Source organism: Staurois parvus, unplaced genomic scaffold (assembly GCF_062004578.1).
Source record: "Staurois parvus isolate SC_StPar_1 unplaced genomic scaffold, SC_StPar_1.0 ptg000175l, whole genome shotgun sequence".
Taxonomy (NCBI): domain Eukaryota; kingdom Metazoa; phylum Chordata; class Amphibia; order Anura; family Ranidae; genus Staurois; species Staurois parvus.
The window spans coordinates 6,660,817-6,688,427 of NW_028317971.1; the positions used below are offsets into that span (position 1 = coordinate 6,660,817).

The 27,611-nt window shown below is 43.9% G+C and overlaps 1 protein-coding gene across 1 annotated transcript; it reads left to right on the forward strand.

Annotated features, from left to right (window-relative positions):
* Positions 1-541: 541 nt before the first annotated feature.
* On the forward strand, positions 542-27,107 carry TSGA13 (testis specific 13). The gene is made up of 7 exons (XM_089677008.1): positions 542-749; positions 2,077-2,168; positions 2,774-2,871; positions 8,218-8,427; positions 10,901-11,019; positions 18,151-18,302; positions 26,815-27,107. The coding sequence occupies exons 1-7, from the start codon at positions 607-609 to the stop codon at positions 26,997-26,999; spliced, it is 999 nt and encodes a 332-aa protein (XP_089533134.1). The 5' UTR covers positions 542-606; the 3' UTR covers positions 27,000-27,107.
* The last annotated feature ends 504 nt before the right edge of the window (positions 27,108-27,611 follow it).

The window sequence follows — 27,611 nt, forward strand, 5'->3', positions numbered from 1 at the left end:
AAACTATAAAGGTAGGACTGCAGGAAAACAAAGGAGCGTTGGCGTAGGCACTGAGGCAAATGTATGCAACAAAACCCTCTGTCCTTGCTGTGAATTGTTAGACTAGGTATATTTTGTTTGTTTGCAGGCTAGCTGGTAGCTGTGCTGGGAAATCTGTATTTGTTTGTTACGATGAATCGTTTTAACCCATAGAAATTACTTATCCAGCTTTCTTTAATATTCCTGTATTTCCATTTATCCATTCCTTCTTCCTTCCTTTTTTTTTTTTTTTTTTTTACGTGTTTTTTAACTCACAACAGTTATGATGCCATACATTACGTTACCCCTTTCTGTTTTCACTAGGCTCCTTGTATTATAAAACCTAGTCTCAGTTCTCAGATTATGTTATTGTTGAGGAGAGGCGTACAATAGAACAGCCTCTTGCTTTCATCTCGCGGGTTATCACATTTCGCCTGTGTTTTTTTTAGTTCTGCCTCCACATTACTTCCATTTTGCTTCAGGGTGTAGTAAAACAATATTTCTTGTCATTTTGTTTTTTATCATAGATATTATTTCTAATAAATAGCTGCCTCTTGGTTGCCATCCTTTGTGACAGTTTAGAAAGAGATGTCACAAGTAGCTCATAGTGGAACTGAAAGAGCACAGGACATCCAACCAAATCAAGATACAAAAGATACAATCCCAATGATACAAAATGAAGGGATGGAAAAGAAGACAGAGCTGGAGCCACATATTTTACTACTACATGAGTAAGAGAGGGTTCTTTTCATTTACATATCAATGTTATTATACTGTAGTTATATGGTATGGGCTAGACTGGGAGTAAAAGCAGCGTAGATGTATAAATCATACCCATACTTGACCAGGCTGGACCGGTAGGATAGCAGATCCCATAAACATCTCTCTTGACCTACGTAAGCATTAGTGAGCGTATTTTGATCTTCCACCTCTGCAAGACACGTGACTGCCTCAAAACTAGTTTTGGATTTATAAGCATTAGTAAGATGTAGGGCCTTAGTAAGTCATATCAAAGTGGAACTCCAGACAGAACTTTTTTCTAGCTTTGGAGAGGGCAAAGGTTAAATGTATTACTGTCCATGTCTCACTTGGTGACATTCAACCTTTGGTGAAATTCACCACTGTAGATGCCTTGCTGTAGCAGCTACTATTTCACTTCGTGTTGTATCTTTGGGACATGAAGTAAGGAGAGATTTCCTTAATGGAAACAAAAAAACTAGAAAAACCCGACAGTTTCCAACGATTCTATTTGGAAAAGAAAAATGTTTTGGCAGGATTTCCACTTTAGAGCCCAACTTGAAGCATTTATGTTGGATAGAGTGTGACAGAATTTCTGTTAAGCTGTTACTGTTGTCTGTGTCCTCAGTGATGAAATTTACCCTCACTTTCCATTTCAGTGACACCAGTACAAGAAATGAAAGGTTGTGGGTAGTACTGGGACATGAAGACACAGAAAGCTATAAAAGAATACTCACATTACTGAATGAATGTTTTTATTGCTGTCTCTCTCTCCATTGGAATTATTCCATCACTTACTGTATTCAATCACTGTACTTGTACCAGTCACCAGGATAGAAAATTTCCCCATTGAGGACACAAATAGCAGCTTAAACCTGACAGATATTATAGCCTGTCCAAAATTTAAAAGAAAAAAAAAAACTTTCAACTGGAGTTGGGCTTTAAGCAGCAAAGCCAACTGTTTGTTAAAACAATTACAATTGGGCTGCAGAAGTATCATTATTTTTACTGTCAGGGTTCCCTAATTGCTTTGAAAATTGTTTTGGTGAAACTCTTTAATAAATTATTATTAATTACCGGTAATCCCTGGCTATAACCTTATTTTACCCCTAAAAAACCCTAACACCACACTAACCCCTTCTGTAGATTACTCCTGTGCCATGAACAGCTGTGCAGCAACTACCTGGGCCAAGAACAAATAATCCATCCATTTTTGAGAACCAAGTATTTTATTTTAACAGTAAAACAAATCCAAATAATCTGTGGAATGGACTGATATACAGTATACCTAATTTTTCATTTAGCATGTGATTTCTCCAGGTTTCTTGGCCAACAGTTTGCTGAACGCTTCCTTGACCCTTCTTATCAAGTCCCAGTAAGTCATATACAACCTCTGCATCTTGATACAGAAGGTAAGTATCCTTTGTCTAATAATAATACAATTCAAGAAAACAGAATGTACATTATGCTACATATCTTGAATGTGTATCATGCTGTAATTTTCAGGTTAGAAAATTTTATTGCTTAGTAATTTTACAAGTTAAATGAATGTTGGTAAAATGGAGCGCATTTATTTTACTGAAGGTAAAGAAAAAAGCTTTAGCGTTTATTTTAGGAACCAAATGGGTAATGTTATGTTAATTTGGACAAGTTAATTAACAAAATCTAATCAGGTGCTATAGGAACAGCCCCTAACCCACATTCCACTCTTCTAACCTCTACACCGGTGCTGACTGCACTACCACAAAGAGACTGACAGGTCCTTGTATACGATCAGTCACTGCATACAATGCAAGAAACCGCATTGCTTTTTTGCACCACTGAACATCAGGCTGTAGTCCCAAAGCACCTGATGATTTGCATACGAAGCACTTTCAATGCCAAAAGGTAAGAACGGAAATTAGTCCATGTAACATTTTATGTTAAAAGAAATCTTAGGTGAGGCATTTATGTTTTCATCTTTTTCGGATTTTAATGTATTATTAAAAGTAAAAATTGCAAAGTGCGTTTGTTTTAGGTTGTGGAGCAAAAGATTACTGGAGGCTCTTGAGAGAACATTCTGAGGCACGCCTGCTGCAAGATATCACTGGCACACCTGGAGCATTCATGGTCAAGGTTATTTTTTTTGCTTGTGGATTAAAAAATAATAAAATGATTTAAACAAATTATGTTAAACTGAAAATCAGCTGTGTTCAATGAGGAATTACTAAAATCAAAAAATAATAACAAAGTAATCCTTTTATATCTTTTCCTATACTAGGATGGAGCAAGGCACTGAGTTAGAGGCCAGTGGAAAGCATGCAGATGGGATTAGAAAGGGCATGGTTAAACAGTGCTAAATAGGAATAGTTCCCACCATTAAAATCCAAGCAGTTTTAAAGGGTAATTTTTTTTTCATTAAAATAATAAACATGGAATATACTTTAATAAAGGAATGCGCTAAAACCACAAAATATGTCCAAACAAATCCTTTTCAAATTCAGGTGCTCTCAAAGAAACCCCCTTGAAGACGTCGTTCATGACAAAACTAGTAGGGCTTGGCTTGCTGGATGCTGACGTCTGTGGAGAAGATTGAGTCACGAGCGCTGTAGTGAGTGTGCGGGGAACAGGAGACTGTTATACCATTTGCTGTTTTATGCTGTTATACTGATGTCGGTGAAGACACCCTTATTGTGAGTGTAAATCTTTATTAAATTGTTGGATACTTTTATAAAAAAACTGGCTGCACCATGATTTTCTCTTTCATTCCCAAACATGACCTCGGTGGAGAGATATAAAAAGAGAGAGTGATATAATGCTCCTGGAACCGTTATATTGAGTGGTGGATACCTACCTTATGGATGATTGTGTAGCTATTGATCATCACACCTGAGAAGTTGATTTATTGCATCTGCTCCCAGAGCAAAAAGCATTTTTTGCTGATCTAGAGATTGATCAACATGGAGCTCTGGTGAGTTACCCAACTTTACTTTGGTGGTGGATTTTGGCACAATTTCTTTGAGAGCACCTGAATTTGAAAAGGATTTGTTTGGACATTTGAAGAAATTCAGAATTGGACAATTTTTTATATTCATAAATTTAATTATTTAAATTAATTATGCACTAAAAAATAGTTTTGCACATAATTTTGATATTTTTTGATATTAATTGAGAATAGATATATATATCTTTTGCACTAATGTTTCTACACTAAATTAGGGATAGTTTGTGGTTTTAGCGCATTCCTTTATTTAAGTTATAGCACTAAGAAATTTATTTGGTTTCTTTGAGGTGGAATTGCTGCTTTAAAGTATTAAGGGTGTGGTGCTTTTATTACACTTGTGATATGGAATATACTTACCTGCTCTTTGCATAGGTATTGCACAGAGCAGCCCAGAACCAACTCTTCTGGGGTCCTTCTCTGATGCTTTTGGCACCTCCTCATCTCTGTGTGCCACCATAGGAAGTCACTTCCTATGATGGCACACCTGCAGGCTTGCTCCCAAGCTGCGCTGTCTGGATCTGTAGACATACACAGCGTGACTCAGTTCCACCCCCTGCTCTCTTCTTACAGGATTTGATTGACAGAAGCCAATGGCTTCTGCTGCTGTCACTGAGTCTGAGAGAGAGACCAGCGCTGCTGCAGACAGGCAAAAGATGGTGAGGTGATGGGGCAATACAACTAGTGGGACATTTTTTACCTTAATGCAAGGAATGCATTAAGGTAAAAAAAAAAGTCTAGCCTTTAGAGCCACTTTAAATATTTCAGATTATATTCCTTTGATGTCACAGATTTCATATCCGATGTTTGATTCCCTCAGATTATGAGACCCTAGTCATTGATTTCCTTAGATTCAGTACCCCCAAGCCCGATCTCATTTTACTGAAAGTCATCTCTGGCTTCTCACCTCCATCATCCTGACTGAATGTTAAGTGGGGTTTCTACTTCATCCATAGATTTATCCAGTCCACTCAAAAGTTCAATTTAAAACTGCACAGGACAGAATAACCACTGATGTTAACTGGCTGATTAAAAGTTCCTCCATTGATGTTCCTCCTGCACAATAATAGGCAGGCACAACCTAAGATCTAGATGGAACAAATTCCGATTTTGGATGCCATTTTCATTTTTTCACTGTTTTTGCTGGTTGCAAATCTGATCTCTCACAGATCTGTTACAAATCATTTGGGGGTGATTATTATGGTTTTATAACCTGTAATTGTGCCTGGAAAAAGGGTGTATGGTAAATCAAAGCCTGCCAGCAATTCCAGAATGCTGACATCATAACAACTGGGTCCTGGATGCAAATGTAATTTATACTTTATCTTGTTACAACTTAAAGTGGTTCTAAAAGTTTACGTTTTTTTTACCTTTATCTATTCTATGCATGAAGGTAAAAAACCTTCAGTGTGCAGATCCCCCCCAACCCCCAATAAACAACCTGAGCACGATCACAATCCAGCAATGTGCAAGAGAACAGCAGCTCTCCTAGGTCTCTCCCTCTTCACTGGCTCCCACTGCTGTCAGTCACACCCAGTGAGAGGAGGCAAGGCATGTGTCGGGGGACCTGAGACCTGAGAAGAGGAGGATTGGGGCTGCTCTGTGCAAAACCATTGCATGGAGCAGGTAAGTATGACATGTTTGTTGATTTTAAAACAAAATCTTAACCTTTAGTATCACTTACTGAACCACTTGCCCTTGTGAGGATTTACCCCCCTTCCTGACCAGGCCATTTTTTGCATTACGGCGCTGCGTTACTTTAACTGACAATTGCGTGGTCATGCAACGCTGCAACCAAATGAAATTTATGTCCTTTTTTTCCCCATGATTAGAGCTCTTTCTGTTGTATTTGATCACCTGTGCTTTTTTAATTTTTTGCTATTAAACATATCCAGTAAAAAAAATGTAAAAAAATTAAATTTCATCAAAAAATTTAGGCCAAAATGTATTTTGCTACGTCTTTGCTGAAAAAAAAATCCCAATACATGTAAATTGTTTTACGTAAAATTTATAATGTTTACAAATGGTGGTGTATATATACTGGGATTCATTTTTTGTTACTAGTAATGGCGGCAATCAGCGACTTATAGTAGGACTGCGGTGGGCATTCTGACACTGGGGGAACTGACTTGGTGTCACTGTCAGCCCCAGTGACACCAATACAGTGATCAATGCTAATACAAAGCACTGACACTGTACTAATGGCACTGGGCAGGAAGGGGTTAACATGTGGGACCATCAAAGGGTTAACTGTATGCTGTGTGTGTTTTACTGTGGGGCTGTGTGTTTGTGCTTCACTGTAAGCACACTGCTTTCCATGGCTGTGCTATACACAGCCTTGCTTAGCAGTGTGCAAGAGCTGACAGGGGAGAAAACTGTTTTGTTTACAACCAGTTCTCCTCCCATCAGAGATGCTCAGCAATCACCAGGTGCCGGCAAGTAATCACCATCCAAGACTCGGTGATTGACAGCCGCAGCTGTGAATGGCGCACATGCGCCCCCTACCCGGGAATACAAAATCATGTATATATACACATACGTGATTTTGCACACCTGTGCCGCCCTGTAGCAGTACTTCTGCTATAGGGTGGACGGGAAGCTGTTAAGAAAACATAAAATCACAAAAAGGGATAGTTTCAGTATTTCTATTTGAATACATCATAGTACAATGTTATCCCCTTTTACATGGTCCAGGAGCAAGGAAACATTTAATAGGGAGAATAGAAGCAAAACATATGTGTAACATACTTGAAGTAAATACTGCAGGCAATATTTCAGCTTCAGATTAAAAAAAAAATGTATAGTTACAGTTGTGTTCAAAATAATAGCAGTGTGTTGAAAAAAGTGAATAAAGCTCAAAATCCTTCTAATAGCTTTTATTTCCATACACACAAATTCATTGGGAACACTACACATTCTATTCCAAATCAAAACATGAAGAAAAATATATCAAATTTGTGTTGTTCCTCTAAAAGAAAATTGAATATTAGACTGTTCAAAAAATAGCAGTGTTTGTATTCTTCTTTACAAACTCAAACATTCACTATATAAACTGAAAAATGTTTGAAGATTTTGCTTTCCTTTGAATCACTTAATTAATATTTAGTTGTATAAGCACTGTTTCTGAGAACTGCTGTACATCTGTGTTGCATGGAGTCAACCAACTTCTGGCACCTGTGAACAGGTATTCCAGCCCAGGATGATTGGACTACATTCCACAGTTCTTCTTTATTTCTTGGTTTTGCCTCAGAAACTGCATTTTTGATGTCACCCCACAAGTGTTCTATTGGATTAAGAACCAGGGATTGGGCTGGCCACTCCATAACGTCAATCTTGTTGGTCTGGAACCAAGATGTTGCACGTTTACTGGTGTGTTTGGGGTCGTTGTCTTGTTGGAACACCCATTTCAAGGGCATTTCCTCTTCAGCATAAGGCAGCATGACCTCTTCAAGTATTCTGATGTATTCAAACTGATCCATGATCCCTGGTATGCGATAAATAGGCCCAACACCGTAGTATGAGAAACATCCCCATATCATGATGCTTGTGCAACCATGCTTCACTGTCTTCACAGTGTACTGTGGCTTGAATTCAGTGTTTGGGGGTCGTCTGACAAACTGTCTCCGGCCACTAGATCCAAAAAGAACAATCTTACTTTCATCAGTCCACAAAATGTTGCGCCATTTCTCTTTAGGCCAGTCAATGTGCTCTTTGGCAAATTGTAACCTCTTCGGCACTTCTTTTTTTCAACAGTGGGACTTTGCGGGGGCTTCTTGCAGATAGCATGGCTTCACATAGGCGTCTTCTATCTGTAACAGTACTCACAGGTAACTTTAGACCTTCTTTGATTTTCCTGGAGCTGATTGTTGGCTGAGTCCTTGCCATTTTGGCTATTTTTCTATCCATTCGAATGGTAGTTTTTCGCTTTCTTCCATGTCTTTCAGGTTTTGGTTGCCATTTTAAAGCATTTGCGATCATTTTAGCTGAGCAGCCTATCATTTTCTGCACTTCTTTATATGTTTTCCCCTCTCCAATTAACTTTTTAATCAAGGTACGCTGTTCTTCTAAACGATGTCTGGAACAACCCATTTTCCTCAGAATTTCAGAGAGAAATGCACTGTAACCAGCATGTACAACATTTGCTGCCTTCCTTCCTTAAATAAGGGCAATAATTGGCACCTGTTTTTCAAAGAATAAATTACCTCACTAATAGAACTCCACACTGCTATTATTTTGAACATGCCCCTTTCAATTAGTGATTCAATGACACAGAATCAGCAGCATGCATGTCATGACTGTTGGGTCTGTTGGACTTCTATTACTCTACAACACCTGCTAGTAAACTATTTGCCATGTAGAAATATAATTTCTACCAAAAACAGTGATTGATCAGGTTAGTGATGTCTAACTGCTATTATTTTGAACACAACTGTACATGGAGCGATTAGTGATAAACACAATTATATATATCTTTTCTTTAGAGTTGTGGTTTGAGCCATTTGCCACCTTCCAAACTTCTAGATCAAATCAGAGATTATAGGAGAAAACTTTGGTTGATGTCCAAAGTCTCCGAGATTAACCAGGAAAAAGCAATACTTTCCATGATCAAATATCCCCTACCAGATGAGAATGAATGGCAGAATGCAACCTCCTCCCTCAAGTATCTGAGTAAAGACACTTTCTTGACTAAGGTAGGTTGCAGGTCTTACTGACCTCTCTTGCTGAAAATTCTAGTGACTCTTCTGTGTTGTGATCACTATTTCTTTTCACTCAGCAAAGAATGAAGAACAAGTATGTATAATTTACTGAACTTTGGTGCCTGTTGCTTCCACGATGGGTATAGAAGTACGCCAAAATAGCAGTAAGCCCCCGAACAGAAATTATTTAGCTGTGTTAGTTTTCTGAAAAAAGGTAAAATTTAGCTTTTTACCCTAAACACTACTTATGAGTTTATACAATTCCTTTAGAAAAGTGCTTTCTTACCTTTCCCTTAGATTGTTAACAGATATTGTGTTCTGCTTTGGCAGTCCTTAAAGTAAGTGGATGACATTTAATTTACTAAAGCACAGTTTATTAAAAAACAATTGCCATATTTTTTTTCCCCAAAAATACTTGTTTTTCCTTCATTTCATCCTTTGTCAAATGCATCACCCACATCCAATATATAAAGTGGTGGAATTAAGTTAGATCTCAAAAATGAGCATTAATAGAATATTAAACACTAAAACAAAATTAAAAAGGTATGTTTACAAAAGCAAGAATTCTGGCAAACAAATTGATGAACTTGATCTTCTGTTATTTGAGGAGCACTTTGACTTTGTGGAAATACTAGAAACCTGGTTTGACAGCTACCATGGCTGGGGTGCATATATCATTGGGTACAGCCTATTTCAGATGGGCAGAACTAGTAGAGGAGGTGGAAGGATATGTATGTGTGTGGTGAGAGATGATTTTGTTAACTGAACAAGAATTGTGATGGTGCAGAGTCATTATGGTTAGCGCTCCATAAAAGTTCAACAAATAGTAAATTACTTATGGGAGTATGTCAGAACAAAGAATAAAGAGGAGTCTCAGCTCCATTCATAGATTGAAATGGCTGGGAAGCAGGGCAATATTATTATGGGTGATTTTAATTATCCTGATATTGATTGGGCAAATGTAACTGCACCGTCAAAAAAGGCTTGCCATTTCCTTAATGTACCGCTGGGCAATTTTTATGGAACAGACGGTGAAAGCCCCAACAAGGAAAAATGCTCTGTTGGATCCATTAACTTCAAATAAGCAGGAGCTTATTACAGATGTGCAAGTTAGAAATAATATGGGTAATAGTGATCATGGATCAATCACATTTGCCATAAGTTACAGGAAAGTAAAGGGTGTTGGTGTGACGAGAAATCCAAATTTAAAAAAAGCTAAGATTCTTACTGCATGACACTCAACTGCATGGCCAACTATTTGCATCAAAACAGCACACAAGGCAAGTGGGAATGTTTAAAATATGAATTAAACAAGTGCATTGGTCTTTGTATTTTATTGGTTAACAAGCATAAAAGCAAGTTAAACCTATAAGGCTAAACATCTAAAAAGGTAAAAAAAACAAACAAATGAATTAGAAAAAAACAGGCCTTTAAAAAGTACAAAATAGAAGGGACAACCTCGGCATTCTAGATTTGGAAGGAATGCAACAAGAAATAAAAAGGGAGCAATATGAGTGGCTAAATTAGAATATGAGAAACAGAGCAGAAGTAAACAATTCACAGTTTTGGAAGACACTTCAGCAAAGGAATGGATTACAACAAAGTGGTATTCCAGTAGCAGCAGGAGAGGCAAGTATTCACTTTATACTTTTACAGCTGCAGTTTCGTTTAGCCATATTCTGTATGCAACAGATTTATTTTTAAAGAAACATACTTTTCTGACCTCTCTTGCTGAAAATTCTAGTGACTCTTGTGTTGGGCCTTTGATCTGCATACTTTTGAGACAGTGACTCAAGAGTGTGGACATCAGTAGTTCTTGCTTGACTCGAACATCATAGGTTGTATACATGTCCTAGTTTAGCGAGTCAGAAAGTATTGAAGTCAGGAATAGCCATGCAATTAGCATTTTAATATAAAAATCAGCAATGGCAACCCTCATATTTCTCAGCACAAAGAAAACATTAAGACCTAAAAGATGGTATTCATTTTTATTATACATAGTAGAGAAATGGTAGCTTGCAGCTTGGGGGTTGTGAGTTTAGACAGGGTCTCCTTTGTGCATATGTAGGTTTCCTATCACAGTCCAAAGACATACAAGTAGGCAATTTTGACAAATCACAGCAGTTGTGGAAATAGTTGAAAGGGAACACGTTATGTTACATATTGGAACCATTCCAGTTTATGTACACTGACTGGTCCTATTAGGGCACTGTCTGCTGGTGGTAGAAGGCGATTTCTCAGCTGTCCACTCCTAATCTTCGCTGCAGTGTATTTGGTAATAAGAAATAATGGAAATAGGAAGCGTTGGAAGAGATGAAGGGGAATATAATAATTTGAAAGTTCATGCACATCTATGTACAGGTATGCATTGTTCACTAGAAAGTCAAACCTGATAATGAAACAGACATGTTTCTGTATTTTTGAAATTCTATTAATATTACTGTTAAATTTTGTTTAATTTCTACAGAAAATAAAGCAATTGGAGAAATCATTCCTTTTTCCTCCTGTGAAGACCACAAATTCTATTTGGACCAAAAATAAACACACAAGTAATGTCCAAAAAATTATTGGTGGAAATAACTACAGGTTAGAAAATCCTATCTGCTTTGTAATTCATTATTTAAGTTAAAGGGTCTACCAAGAACAGATGCGTGAATGCTGACAAAACTACCAGCCATGTCCTCTTCAGCTGCAGAATCCCATTTCTCTAACTGCTTTCCCATTAATATACAGTAATAAAATAGAAAAAAAGGGAGAGTGGGACCTCTCCTAATAGTGATTAATGCCAGAGTGGGCAGATTGATAAAACATTCAAAGATCTTATCTATGGATTCTGAAAAGATAAAGCAAGCTGCCGTGTAATCTATGTGATCCATCCTAGGTGGATCCCAGCAAGAATACATCTACCTAAAACTGATATTCAGTTTAAATAAAAATGTGCAATATATTTTATTTGTAATTGGTATATTGAGCAATTATTAAACAAAACAAATTGTAGAAGTTGTGAAGACCCTCCTGCTGTTACTGGTCCTATTAAAAAAAAAAAAAAAAAAAAAAAAGGTGGAACTGTATCAATTCCTTTTTAGTTGAGGAAGTTTTTGACCTTCTAACCAATTCCTGATTACGTCCCAGTCCCATTGGGGCAGACAGGCTCTGCAGGGAGCTAAACATCCTGCATAAACTCCCATAAAGAATCCAGAAGTAGGTCAATAATACCAACATTACTGGATGAAAACATTCCAGTAACTGACCAGGCAAACTATTGTATTACACAAACTTGAAAGCTGTCCGGTAAGCGGTAAGAAGAAAACAAACAAAACAAAAACAAAAAAAACAGAAAACAAAACAATGATGGCCATCAGTTGTGAGATGCAGCCAAGTATCCAATAAGCAGCCCTTTTGTTGCCAGAATCAGTCTAAAATCAATATTATACAAAGTACGGTGCTTAAAATAATCATAAAATAAACTTAAAAGTCCAATCCATAAAGATAGAGGTATAGGGAATAAGCCCCTCTTCCCTGGATCCTCAGTGCTACTATAGATGTATCAATACTGCCAGGAGGAGAAGATAGAAAAAGCCACCATCACCAAACACACTGCCTCTTACCAGATCATATTGCCCCCCAGTTACGGATGGGTCAAAATGTGCTGTATGAAATCCAAAAAGCAAGCCGTGGACCTGGGCACTCTTTGGTTCCAAACTGTCAAGCAAAAATGAAATCGAAGGTACACCTACAAAAGAATTATCCTCAGAGGACAACCCCATTCAAAATGCAAAAAGAATCCTCATAGTGTAGTATAATAAATAAAATTAATTGCCTCAAACGCAGTTTAAAAATGTACATATAAGAAAATGTAAAACCGCATGTCACCATGTAGATAAATGGTAAGTTTCAAACAAGATGGCCGCCATGTTCTGGTGCGCGCTGACTTCACGCGCTCTGGCTCCTCCCTACGCGTTTCATCAATGACATAGTCAGGGGCATGGTCAGCATCAGGACACAGCGCATACTTATAGGGAGGAGGAGAACTGCCTCCCCCTTCATTCTAGAAAACACTGGGCACAAGCCCCAGGATCGCAGCAGCACATCCTGCCATCAATACACAATCAATAACCCAAAACAAAAATGCTTGGAAATGATCTTACAAGTTAACTAAAAAAAACTTATAATTGGCCTTTACATGCCATAGAAAAAAAAAAAGAGAGCGAGACGTCACGTTACCAGTTGTAGCACAATCTGATGTTCATAAAAGATATGGCAATTACTAATATAATGTACATGAGAACATCAAAATATTTATGACTTAACCACCTTCCGCCCGCCATATAGTACAATGATGGGCGCAAAGTGGTTCTCTCGTTCTGATAGGACGTCATATGACATCCTTCCATTCTCACCGCGCATGCGCGGCTCAGGGATCACGCGGCGATCGCCGGTGCGCTGTGTCCCTCGAACACAGCGGATCACGGAAAGAGCCGAAGATGTCAGCTCGGTCATGTGATCAGCTGTGTCCAATCACAGCTGATCACATGTAAACATGGAAATGCCGGTTATTGGCATTTCTCTCCTCTCGAGCTGTCACGCTGACAGCTCGAGAGGTGAGGAGAGCCGGTAATCGGCTTTCCGCGGAGGGGACATGTAGACTGATCATCAGGGCACTGATGATCAGTGTGGCCCCAGAAGTGCCACCTGTCAGTGTCCATCAGTGCCAGCAGTCAGTGCCACATCAATGCCACATATCAGTGCATACTAGTGCACATCAATGCCACATATCAGTGCCCATCTGAGCTGCCTTTCAATGTCACCCATCAGTGCCAGTCAGTGCCACCTATCAATGCCAATCAGTGCTGCCAATCAGTGCCACCTATCAGTGCCAGTCAGTGCCGCCTAACAATGCCAGTCAGTGCTGCCTATCAGTGTCATGTATCAGTGCTGCCTTTCAGTGCCCATCAGTGATGCCTGTCAATGCCCATCAGTGCAACCTACCAGTGCCTCCTCACCAGTGCCCATCAGTGCCACCTATCAGCGTCCATCAGTGCAGCCTATCAGTGCCCACCACTGCAGCCTCATTAGCGCACATAAGTGAAGGAGAAAAATCACTTATTTACAAAATTGTATAACAAAAACTAAGAAAAAACTTTTTTTTTTTCAAAATTTTCAGTGGTTTTTGGTTTAAGAAAAAATAAAAATTCCAGGAGGTGATTAAATACCACCAAAAGAAAGCTCTGTCTCAAAAAAATGCTAAAATTTCATATGGGTACAGTGTTGCATGACCGCGCAATTGTCAAAGTGTGGCAGCGCTGAAAGCTGGAAATTGGCATGGGCAGGAAGGGGGTATATAAGTGCCCTGTAGGCTAGTGGATAAATTAAAAATAGATACAAAAAGTACCATAAATAAAACATCGCCTGTTGACCAAGAAAAGTAAAAATAGTTAAAAAGTAACCAGAAACACCTATTATTGATGAATGCATTAATGTCCCATTCAATATTGAGACCGTATGCCATCACCGAAACCTGGGTACAGGCCACCGACTCTACCTCCCCTGCGGCACCATGGAGGTCTCATCTGGTCCCATTCACCAAGACTGAGCGGTCACAAAGGTGGTGGTGTCGGCCTGCTCCTATCACCGCTGAGCACCTTCCAGGTCCTCCCTAACCCCCCCTCCCTAACCTTCTCCTCCTTCGAGGCTCACTGCATCCGGCTCTTCTCACCCACCCCCTTAAGGATCGCAGTGATCTACAGGCCCCCCGGATCCAAGCCCGCTTCCTGGATGACTTCGCCGCCTGGCTTCCCTTCTTCCTCTCCTCTGAGCTACCGACCATCATCCTCGGGGACTTCAACATCCCCATCAACGACAACACCCCAGCTACCTCCCAACTCCTCCACCTAACCACCTCCTTCGCGCTCACATAACACACTCAATCCTCCACCCACATCAATGGGAACACCCTGGACCTCGTCTTCTCCCACCTCTGTACCCTTAACCACTTCACTAACACCCCCTTCCCTCTCTCCGACCACCACCTCCTCACGTTCTCCATCTCCCCTTCCCCTAACTCCCCCCCCCCAGTGCGCCAAACCATCACCAGCCGCAACCTCCGCAACCTGCACCCGGCCCCCCTCCACTCGGCTGCCGACCGCTTGCACGACAGCATCCTTCCACTGTCATGTCCTGACCTAGCCACCACCGCGTACAACGACTCACTATCAGCCACCCTAGACTCTCTGGCACCCCTAACCACACGCAACATCAAACCCAGACCGCTCCAACCATGGCAGAACGCCCATACTAAGTGCCTCAAACGTCGCAGTCGTGCGCTGGAGAGACTATGGCGCAAAACCAGGTCCCCTCATGCATTCTCCCTCTACAAATCTGCCTTCCTCACCTACACCTCCTCCCTCCACGCCGCCAAGCAGGCCTATTTCGTTGACCTGATCAACACCCTCTCCACCTGCCCTCGCCGACTCTTCTCCACCTTCAACTCCCTGCTCTCTCCCCCCCCTCCTCCACTCAGTACCTCACTTACCGCCCACGAGATTGCCACTCATCTCCACAACAAGATTGACGCAATCCGCAAGGACATAGTCAACTTGCAATCTACCTCCCCATCTAGCCTCCCCCCTTCCATCACCCCCTCATCTCTCCCCTCCTCTGACCTTGCAACGGCACTGCCCCCCACCACACCCAAGGCCCTGCCTACCGTAACCCCCCCATCACTGCACTCCTTCAGCCCTACTACCACTGAGGAAGTCACCAGAATCTTCTCAGAAGCCCGCCTCACTACCTGCCCCCTGGACCTTATCCCCTCTCAACTCCTCCGGTCACTCCCCTCTTCCCTCATCCGCTCCCTTACCCACATCTTCAATCTCTCCCTCTCTACTGGCGTCTTCCCCTCCCCCCTAAAACATGCGCACATCACCCCCATACTCAAAAAGCCCTCCCTGGACCCCACTGACCTCAACAACCTCAGACCAATTTCCCTGCTGCCACTCACGTCCAAGCTCCTTGAGCGCTTGGTCTACAATCGCCTAAGCGCCCACCTAACTGACAACAACCTCCTTGACCCACTACAGTCCGGCTTCCGTCCCCTACACTCCACCGAAACTGCCCTCCTCAAAATCACCAACGATCTACTAACCGCCAAAGCCAAAGGAGACTACTCTGTCCTCCTTCTCCTAGACCTCTCCGCGGCCTTTGACACAGTCGACCACCCCCTCCTCCTTAATAAACTACTCTCCCTTGGCATCAGAGACACCGCTCTCTCCTGGTTCTCTCCAAAACCGAGCTTCTCGTCTTTCCCCCTTCCCGTGCCCCCCCCCCCATCCTTTCCATCACTACCAACAACACCACCATCAATCCCGCCCAGCAAGCCAAGGTCCTTGGCGTCATTCTGGACTCAAACCTTTCCTTTCAACCTCATGTCAAATCACTCACAAATACATGCAGGCTCCACCTCCGGAACATCACCAGGATACGCTCCTTCCTTACCCCAGACACCACTAAACTACTCGTACACTCCCTGATTATCTCACGCCTTGACTACTGCAACTCCCTCCTCACCGGCCTACCCCAGTGCAAACTCTCCCCGCTTCAGACCATCCTGAACTCAGCTGCCAGACTCATCCACCTCACCAGCCGCTCCACCTCTGCCACCCCCCTCTGCCTCTCCCTCCACTGGCTCCTCATTGCCCAACGCATTAAATTCAAACTGCTCACTCTGACCTAAAAGGCCATGCACAACACTGCCCCTAACTACCTCACCGACCTGATTCCCAGGTACCACCCTACCCGTACCCTTCGCTCTTCACAGGACCTCCTTCTATCTTGCTCCCTGGTCTCCTCCTCCCACGCACGACTGCAAGACTTCTCCAGGTCCTCCCCCATCCTCTGGAACTCACTACCCCAATCCATCAGACTGTCACCTTCCCTCCTCACCTTCAGGCGCTCCCTGAAAACCCACCTCTTCAGGGAAGCCTACCCCACCCTCACCTAACAGCCGCTGCCCTTCCCTCCTCCTACCACTTCATCCCCCACAGCCTTTTCCTCCTGTACCTCTACCCCCTCCCTCCTAGATTGTAAGCTCGAAAGAGTAGGGCCCTCTTACCCCTTGTGTGCTGTTTGATGTTACTGTACTGTTTCATGTATTGTCCCCCCCTCTATTGTACAGCGCTGAGCAAACCCTTTGGCGCTATATAAACTCGATAAATAAATAAATAAGTATGACGTATATGATTTTAAGGTGTAAATCCACCATACTTCCAATTTAGAGATCTCTCGCTTGGTGTAACTGCCCCTCCAGTTCTTAGAGAATTTGTCAATACCAACAAACAAGGTTCCCTCAGGGTTCTTATTATGGTGAAGAGCATAATGCTTAGAAACACTGGTTAGGAAAACCTTTATATTGGCAATATGCTCTTATAACCTAGTTTGTGGTGTCCTAACAGTGCATCCTATGCATTGAAACCCACATGGACATTGGATTAAATAAACCATGTTTTTTGTGGCCCAGGTGATAACATTTTTAACCTCAAATGATTTGTTAGTAATCATGGAGTGGAAGGTCTGAATTGTCCTATTTTTGCATATACTGTACACCTTCTTTCTTAGGGGGAGCTATAACATTGGGCGCTATGGATAATCTCAATGGAGGTGCCCCTCTGAAAATAACAGGAGGGACCTCCGGAATCATGGGACCCAAAGTTTTAACATTCAATAATACTCCCCAATGCCTCCTAAAAATATTTTTAATGTCATAGTATTGAGTGGAGTATGTGGTAACAAAGACAGTTTTAAATGACTCAGAATCTTGTTTCAGGCTGGGTATTAATAACAAATGATGGGGGAGGCAGTTCTCCTCCCTATAAGTATGTGCTGCAGCCTGATGCTGGCCACACCCCTGACGACATCATTGATGATGAAACACGTAGGGAGGAGCCAGAGCACATGACATCACCACGCACCATAACGTGACGGCCATCTTGTCGGTTTGAAACTTACCACTTATCTACATGGGGACATGCGGTTTTACATTTTCTTATATGTACGTTTTTTACTACATTTGAGACAATAAATTCTATTTGTTATACTATACTATGAGGATTCTTTTTGCATTTTGAACGGGGTTGTCCTCTATGAGGATAATTCTTTTGCAGGTTGTACCTTCGAGTTCATTTTTGCTGTGACAGTTTGGAACTAAAGAGTGCCTAGGTCCACAGCTTGCCTTTTAGAGATCATACAGTGCATTTTGAGCCATCCGTAACTGAGGGTCAATATGATCCCGTAAGAGGCAGTGTGTTTGGCGATAGTGGATTTTTCTATCTTCTCCTCCTGGCCGTTTTGAGACATCGATAGTCGCATTGAGGATCCAGGGAAGAGGGGCTCATACCCTATACCTCTATCTTTATGGATTGGACATTTGAAGAGCTGTACTTGGCATAATATTTTATTTATATTGTTGCCTGCAATATTGTGGTGGCTGCTCATGAGGGTTGTATTTCTATTTGTATACCATAGTGCAGAATTATATAGGAATTTTTTTGAGTCTAAAACATGTCTTTATAGGGAAAATTCTACATCTTCCCTTATACTGTACATTCTTTCCATATAAAATCTTTACATATCTCAGTTTTAAGCCTCATAGCACAGCTATTGGTCATTTGGATCAGACTCCGCCATTTTAGCTCTCCTTTTCAGAATATATTTTCCTTCTAGATTCTTGACAGAAGAATATTTCAATGGATTTAAAAGTGGATTTTCAAAACAATTTAGTGACAAATGTTTTCAAAGACAAATGCCAAGTTTAAAAGGCCCCTATCAACACCAAGCACTTAATCAACAGTCCATCACCCGTGCTGATGAGAATGGTAAGCATTGACTAATTAGTTCTGGTAATATTGATGTTAATCATACATCTGTGAGATAAGTCGATTATAGTGAGTGACATTATGTTTCCCCTTTATTAATATACTACTTTAATATTCCACACCCTTTTACACAGAATAGTTTCAACAGGTATTTCTCTGATGACACCAGAACAATAGTCACAAGTAACATTCTGGGGCCACATTAGGCAGAAGCCATTTAACTCAACTGGAAACTGTGCATAAAAACAGAAACAGAGCCTCAGAATCTGTGTAGTAAACTCAGACAAGGAGTTCAATGTAGTGTTCCTCACACTGAGAAAGAACAGTTATGCAGGCTTGGCATGCTTACTGACTTAATGAACTTTAAATAGCTAAATGACTGACCTCTGTGCTACATTAATATACACAGCTCTAAAAAATTACACACTTTGAAAACACATCAGATCTCAATGGGGAAAAATATCATGCAAGAAATCTTTACTGATATGGACTGAGTAATGTGTTAGGAATGTAAGGATGGCCCATTGTGAGATGGAAATGATCAACCTACAGGAGGACTGAATTCAAAGTGAAAAATGATGCAGCAGGCTAATCCATTTTGCTGAAATTTCATTGCAGCAACTCAAAATGGTACTCAGATTGTATGGCCCCCCCACGTGCTTGTATGAATGGCTGAAAAGGTCAGGGCATGCTACTAATGAAACAACGGATGATATCCTAGGGTATATCCTCCCAGATCTGGACCAAACCGTAAAGTGAGATCATATAAAGCATGTGTCCCTTTGAGTCAGGTATGGATGGAATTGGTATCCAGCTGCATTGGATCCCCTTCACTCCTCTAATAGCTCTCCTCCGCGTTACGCTACCAGGTCATGTGGCTTCATCTCCCTCATGAAGCCACGTGACCCGGTGGCAAAATACATACGGGAGAAGCTATGACATTTGACGGATCTAGAGTGACACCAGCAGGCTGTATACAGGATATCACCACTGCTAGCAATTCATGAGGCAATATATTGCACAAAGCGCTTGTATATACTACTCATGTGAGTGTAACAATTTTATTATTAGATGCTTGTATAAGGATAAAGCACTATGAACTGGTTATTGCTCTTAAAATACCTACCAATGGAGGAGAGCTACTAGGAGTGGTGAAGTGGATCCAATTGAGCTGGATACCAATCCCATCCATACCTGACTCAAGCAAAAGGGACACAGGCTTTCTATAACCTCACTTTACGGTTTGGTCATACACTTGATATGAGAGCACAACCGGTGGGGGTGCACAAGTTTTTAAAGTGAATATAGACACTTAAGGTGGATTAAGAAGCAATAAATATATAGTACTACAGTGAAACAAGAATCTGTAGCAGCTTATACAGGCAATTTGTTATTTTTATGGTGGATTTATGCATATATTGCACTTATATCAATTCTGAGTGCAGTATTATACTATAATTTTATAGCTTGCTGAAAGTTGAGAGCAGCCCATTTGGTATTAAGAAAAAAGTCTAGTCACTTGGTTCCTGTGTGGATCCAATGGTTTATAATACCTTTTTCCAATTGCTGAGCTCTGTATATATGAGCCATAATCCCTTTAGGCACCCAAACACTTAGTGATAAGAAGGGCTGTTGCAGTCAATTAAGTACGATTTGCGCTCAATTAGCTGCTTTTGATTGTGAGGGTCTAATAGACCCCCTGATGTTCGAGTACCTCTCAAGTACCAAAGCTATCACATAGGAGGTGTTTTGCATTGCTCAGGCAGGGGCTTAAGTTTTCTTCAGACAAAAATCCCATCCTAGAAAATCTTTTGCCAATTTAGAAGCTGCACTATAGATGATGTCAGGGATCTCCTCGATCCCCGCCGCGATGGGCTCGGCGCAGGCGCACTGCTCCACCCAGCGCACGGGCACTAGGTCCGGGCTGGCCGCGGCGTTCGAGTTCGCGCATGCGCAGTAGAAGCCGCGGCCGCCCGCTGGGCACCAATGGCAGCGCAGGGCGGGATATTTAAAGGTCCCTGAGCTGTCATTTCATTGCCTTCTGGTCTTACCTGCTTCCTGTGTTCCTGTACCTGTGCCTAGTAAGTTATTGACCCGGATTGCCTTTGACCTTGCTGATTTCTCCTGCCCAGACCCTTGCTTGCCTGACCTCTCTCCCTGGATGCCCCTTATTAGATCTGACCTCCTGCTGCTGACCTGGCGTGTGACCCGATGATTCTCTGCCTGCTCCCTTGTACCTTACCGTCCTCTACAATACCGACTCGGTCTGTCTGACTACGCACTTGCTCAGCCATCCATCCATCCATCCATCCCATCGGGGTCACCCGACCTCCTCACATCTGGCTCTCCCTGGTTGGAGCCCCTGGCGAACACCACTACCACTGACAGGTGTGCTCAGTAGAGGCGACCTGGTCTCGGGGTACTACAAGTCCATCCCCACCATCAGGGGCCCTGGTGAACAAGTACCCTGGGGCTTAGACTCCGCGCTCTGGGCACGCCTGACCAGTGGAGTGCTAGTGGTGCCGCTCGGCGGTCCCTCACAGTACCAGAAGGCCATGACTGAGCCTCGAGGAGGACTCTCCCCGTTGGACGAGGTTTGCAGGCACCTGGCTACCCTGACGCAAGCTGTAAACACATTACAGGACAGATGTCTGCAGATCGAGAATCGGTTTCAGGCCTGCACCATATCTGTTCCTGTTTCACAGGCCCCGGCTCCTGCACCACCGGTCGCAGCAGTCCATGAGCCGGCTCCTGGGCCTCCCACATCACTCCCTATGGCGGAACCCCGAGTACCCTTACCCGAGCGCTTCCATGGGGATCGCACACGCTTTCGGTCATTCCGTGACTCCTGTCTGCTCTATTTTGAACTGCAGCCACGGACCTTTTTGACGGAATCAGTGAAAGTGGGGTTTGTTGTCTCCCTGTTGCAGGGTGAACCCCAAGACTGGGCCCACCGACTAAGGGGAAACAATGACCCTCACCTGGTTACGGTCGACAGCTTCTTTAACGCTATGGCCATCTTATATGATGACCCACAACGGGCAGCCTCGGCCGAGGCCACATTATACGCACTCCGACAAGGTCGGCGGGCGGCTGAGGAATACGCCTCTGACTTTAGGCGCTGGATGGGTGACACTCATTGGAACGAGTTCGCACTCTTGCACCAGTTTCGTATGGGCCTATCAGAGGCTCTGAAAGACGAGCTCGCCCGGGTGGAGGTGCCCGAGACATTAGAGGACCTGATTGCACTCACCATCAAAATTGACCGTAGACTACGGGAGCGCAGATTGGAGAGGTCTGGTCAGGGTCGCGGAAATCCCTGGGGGTCATTTCAGGGATCCAGTCAACATACTAGGCCAAGCACCCAGAACCTGCCGTTTGAAGATGCTCCCGAACCCATGCAGCTAGGCCTGGCTTGGCCTAAACTATCGCCTGAGGAACGCCAGCGCAGACGCTCCCAGAATCTGTGCCTGTACTGCGGCGAAGCTGGTCACATGGTGCGTTCCTGCCCGCAGAAACTGAGTAAGTTCACCTCATCTTCTTTATCTGTTGGCAATATGAACCCGTCCCAGTACTTAGTTGTTCCCCTCTCCTTTCAGCTTTCAGAAAGGACCGTGGAGGTGACAGCCATAGTTGATTCGGGGGCATGCAGCTGTTTTGTGGATATCAATTTTGCTCACCAGCAGGGTATTCCCCTCCGCCCAAAGGAGAAGGGGTTTCACATCTTTTTGGCTGATGGTTCCCGGATAAAGTCAGGGGTGGTTAACCAGGAGACCCCTTCCATTGTGACTTCCATTGCCGGTCAGCACCGGGAACTCCTCCGCCTGGATGCTATTGCATCACCCCTTTTCCCAGTCATTCTGGGGCTCCCTTGGTTGCGGGCCCATAACCCCCAAATTGACTGGGAGACTGGGGTTGTCTCGTTCCCTTCCCCATATTGTCGGGAACTGTGTCGAACTTCGGGCCCGGAGGTCCCCCAGGTCCTCCTGTGCTCTGAAGGGGATGACAGCCTAAAACAAGTGATCCCTGCAGCCTACCATGAGTTTCTTGATGTGTTCAGTGAACGGGGAGCAGATGCTCTACCCCCCCACCGCCCATATGACTGTCGTATTGATCTGTTGCCCGGTTCGGAAAATTCCGTTCGGGCGAATTTTTCCCCTTTCTGAGCTAGAATTAGGGGCCCTGAAGGACTATATTGAGGATAGCCTCCGAAAGGGATTTATCCGTCCCTCCACTTCCCCAGCAGGTGCAGGGATCTTCTTTGTAGAAAAGAAGGACAAGACTTTGACGCCATGCATTGACTATCGGGAGCTGAATAGGGTCACCATTAAAAATCGTTACCCATTACCACTGGTACCTGAATTATTCCAGAGCCTAAAAACTGCAGTAGTGTTTACCAAGTTGGACTTAAGGGGAGCCTACAATTTGGTTCGCATAAGGGAGGGGGATGAGTGGAAGACGGCCTTCCGCACCCGTTTCGGCCATTTTGAGTATCTGGTCATGCCTTTCGGGTTGTGCAATGCGCCAGCCACCTTCCAACACTTTGTGAACGACATCTTTAGGGACTTCCTGGACATCTTTGTCATCGTCTACTTAGACGACATTTTAATTTTTTCATCCTCCCTGGGGGAGCACAGGGTACATTTATCAAAGGTGTTGGGGCGGTTGCGGCAGCACGGGTTGTACGCTAAAGCAGAGAAATGCTGCTTTGAACAGGCTAGCGTTACATTTCTGGGTCTGATCATCTCCACCACGGGGGTCGCAATGGACCCTCAGAAGGTCTCAGCGATCCTAGATTGGCCTGAACCCACGGACAGGAAAAGCGTCCAACGTTTTATTGGGTTCGCAAATTTTTACCGGAAGTTCATCAAGAACTTCTCGGGTCTGGTCTCCCCCATCACTCAGTTAACCAAGCTTGGGACGCGATTCAGATGGACGCCCGAGGCACAGGAAGCTTTTGAAGCATTAAAAAGGTTATTTACCTCGGCAAACATTCTGGGCCATCCCGACGCCTCCCTGCCCTACATCTTAGAAGTAGATGCATCTGAAAACGCGGTTGGCTCCATCCTTTCCCAGCGGAAGGGCGCCAAGGAATTACTCCACCCAGTAGCATTCTTTTCACGGAAACTTACCCCTGCGGAGAGGAACTACGACATTGGGGATCGCGAGCTACTGGCTATCAAAACCGCTTTAGAAGAATGGAGGTACCTGCTGGAAGGTGCCTCCCACCCCATCCTGATATTCACGGACCACAAGAACCTGGAATATCTGAGGACGGCCAAACGTCTACGCCGGCGACAAGCAAGATGGGCATTGTTTTTCTCGATGTTCCAGTTCCACATCACATACAGGCCCGGCTCGAAAAACACGAAGCCTGACGCGTTGTCACGCATGTACGAGGACACCAAGGAGATTCCAGTGCCCGACACTATTCTTCCTGCAGGAAATTTCTTGGCCCTTCAGACAAACGTTCACTCCGAGATCCTGAGAGCGTCCACAGCAATGTCCACCTCCGATGGGGCCCCCCTCCAGAACAAGGAGGGACTCCTATGGAGGGAGGACCGGATTGTGGTGCCAGAGGATGCCCGAACCTTAGTCTTGGGACATTGCCATGACCATCCACTGGCAGGACATTTTGGGCCGGTCAAGACCCTGGAACTTCTCCGACGTTCCTTCTGGTGGCCGGACATGGCCAAGGATTGTAAGAACTACATGGGCTCCTGTGCCATCTGCCAGCGGAACAAGCCTTCAAGGAATAAGGCGTGGGGCCTGCTACGTCCATTGCCCATCCCTGAACGACCCTGGCAGAAAATCTCCATGGACTTCATAGTCGAGCTTCCACCTTCACTGAACCACACAGCAATTCTCGTGGTCGTGGACCGCTTGTCCAAGATGGCCCATTTCATCCCTTTACGGAAAACCCCATCAGCAGCCGAGACGGCGCAAGTCTTCATTCGAGAGATCGTTAGACTGCATGGGGTTCCCGAAGACATCGTCTCGGACCGTGGGGTGCAGTTTACCTCGCGGTTTTGGAGGGCATTGTGCAAAGCCCTGGATATCAAGCTGTCCCTTTCCTCGGCTTTTCACCCTCAGACCAATGGCCAGACCGAAAGGACCAATCAGACCCTGGAGCAATACCTTCGATGCTACACATCATTCTCTCAGGACGACTGGGTGCCACTCCTCCCTTTGGCAGAATTTGCGTACAACAACGCTTGCCATTCAGCAACTGGACAGTCCCCGTTCTTCGCCAACTATGGGTTTCATCCTGTCTTCCTCCCGGACTTGGTCCCGGAATGCCCGATTCCAGCGACACAGGATGCACTGACCTTCTTCACCTCCAACAATAGGAAACTACAGGAAGCCATCCGTCAAGCCCAAGAGGACTACAAGAGGGCTTTTAATAGGAAGCGAAGAGGGGATCTGGTGTTGCAGCCCGGAGAGAAGGTTTGGCTGGCTACGTCGAACTTGAGGTTGCTCTGCCCGTCAAAGAAGTTGGGACCTAAATTTATAGGCCCTTTTTGCATCAAACGGATGGTCAATGAGGTGGCCTATGAACTTGTTCTCCCTGAGACACTCAAGATCCACCCTGTCTTCCACGTGTCCCTGTTGAAACCAGTAGTCCCTGATGCCTTCCCAGAACGGGAATCCAGGCCCCCGGAGGCCGTAACGGTTGAAGAGGAAGAAGAATTCGAGGTGGAGGCAATCCTGAAGTGCCGACGAAGGGGGGGGCAGACCCAATTTCTCATCAAGTGGAAGGGCTACGGCCCTGAGGACAATTCGTGGGAGCCAGCCCATAATGTCCATGCACCTAGGCTTGTCCGGGGGTTTCTTCGTGATCACCCGTGGTGGAGAGATCGGGTGGGCATCCGGAGGTTGCCCGTAGGGGGGGGGGGCAATGTCAGGGATCTCCTCGATCCCCGCCGCGATGGGCTCGGCGCAGGCGCACTGCTCCACCCAGCGCACGGGCACTAGGTCCGGACCGGCCGCGGCGTCCGAGTTCGCGCATGCGCAGTAGAAGCCGCGGGCGCCCGCTGGGCACCAATGGCAGCGCAGGGCGGGATATTTAAAGGTCCCTGAGCTGTCATTTCGTTGCCTTCTGGTCTTACCTGCTTCCTGTGTTCCTGTACCTGTGCCTAGTAAGTTATTGACCCGGATTGCCTTTGACCTTGCTGATTTCTCCTGCCCAGACCCTTGCTTGCCTGACCTCTCTCCCTGGATGCCCCTTATTAGATCTGACCTCCTGCTGCTGACCTGGCGTGTGACCCGACGATTCTCTGCCTGCTCCCTTGTACCTTACCGTCCTCTACAATACCGACTCGGTCTGTCTGACTACGCACTTGCTCAGCCATCCATCCATCCCATCGGGGTCACCCGACCTCCTCACATCTGGCTCTCCCTGGTTGGAGCCCCTGGCGAACACCACTACCACTGACAGGTGTGCTCAGTAGAGGCGACCTGGTCTCGGGGTACTACAAGTCCATCCCCACCATCAGGGGCCCTGGTGAACAAGTACCCTGGGGCTTAGACTCCGCGCTCTGGGCACGCCTGACCAGTGGAGTGCTAGTGGTGCCGCTCAGCGGTCCCTCACAGATGACTTCTGGCCATGGATGCCCCTGAAAAGCATTGTGTTTCTAAGGCCACGTTCCAAGCAGGTATAGCAATTGCATTGCCGTCCACTCAGTGATGTTTTCGTTATGGGCTAGGTCTGGGTCATCACCTCTTTCTTAGGTCTTCGATATTTCCAACAGAGAACAAGAGTCCCTAAGATTCAAGCAAGTGTTGTCAGGTGCTCCCAACAACAAATCATTTGGAATCTTAGGTTTGTATTGGAGTGACCTGTTGGGCAAGGCAATGCAAACTATTGCAGAAGATTTGTCCCATTTCAAATAGCAAGGTCACTGACCCATAACAGGCATGCAGCAACAGAAGTTAAGCCTGCTGACTTGTATATTTACTTTAGGTAATTGATAAAGTATAAAAGCATTTATATCAGCATGAAAAGGCAGAAAGCTAGCATTTTCAGAAAACTTCAGCACAGGTTCTCTTTAGCCACGGTCTTTTGGGCCATTTTAAAAGCATAGTTACATCAGTAAAACCAGGAGGACACAATTGCTACAATTTAGTTGACTGGAGACAAACTAGATAGCAGAACAGTGTAACTGAATCTATGGCTTAAACCACGGATGGTTTAAAGGTTGGCACCATCCTAATCATCTGTGTATACCATGTGGTACCTAGGCATGAACCAGAATCTCTAGGTAGTAGCGTTCAGAAATTATTATTCTACAGGATTTATATAGCATCAGTTTGCTCAGTGCTTTACAATATAACAGGAGACAATACAGCAACAATACAAGAGGGATAGGAGGACCCTACTCCTTGGAGCTTACAATCTAGGAGATAGTTGGTAGTAAAAAGGAAATATACAAGGCATTTTATCTCCTACACATAATCATAGGAAATAATTGTTACAATTTACCACATGACATTTGCCAATTTTGTTTTCCAGAAACTTCTTGCAGAACCACAAGTCCCAGCAGAGAATGTCCTGCATGGGAACCTCTAACATACACAGCACTGATGAACTCCAAGTCTTCTATAACTGTACCAGGAAGAGGATATTTCAGACATGGCCAACCACCCCAGTGGCTTGTTGACAGCTCTATAAAACCAGCATTTAAAAAAAAAGGCTAAAAACATTAAGTGCATCTAAATGCCACTCTTGTTTGGCTAGAGTGAAGGTTTAACTATTGAGCTAAGCCCTAATTGTAAATCATAAATCTTTGGCAAATAAATCTATACTGGACAAGGGTGCATTTCCCTACACACCATCTGCCCAGTTGACAAATCTAAAATGTATAACTTTTATTCAAATATTTAAAATAAATAAATTGTGCTCAGCTGTAATTCCTATTGAAGTGGAATGTACTGCACCTAATATAACTGAATACCATTGCAATTATTTACATTACATGCAAATAGTTAACACCAGACAAAATCAATCAATTACCATACTTTTTTAGATTAAGTGACAGCAAACAAGGCACTTCAGTTTGATCATAAACCTATCAGTTTGAATATATAATCTGTTAAGGAAATGGAGTTACCCCATGGACAAGACTAATTAGATTGTATAATCTATCTTGCTACAGATATGTAATATGGGTACACTCATCCAAGGGCTTAAAATGTCAGTCCCTCATGGATAAGCCCCATATGTCACCATATCCAACAAAAACCTCACTGTCATGAGGAATGCAAATTATGCACTGTAAAAACAGTGCAGACTTCTCAAAAAAAAAAAAA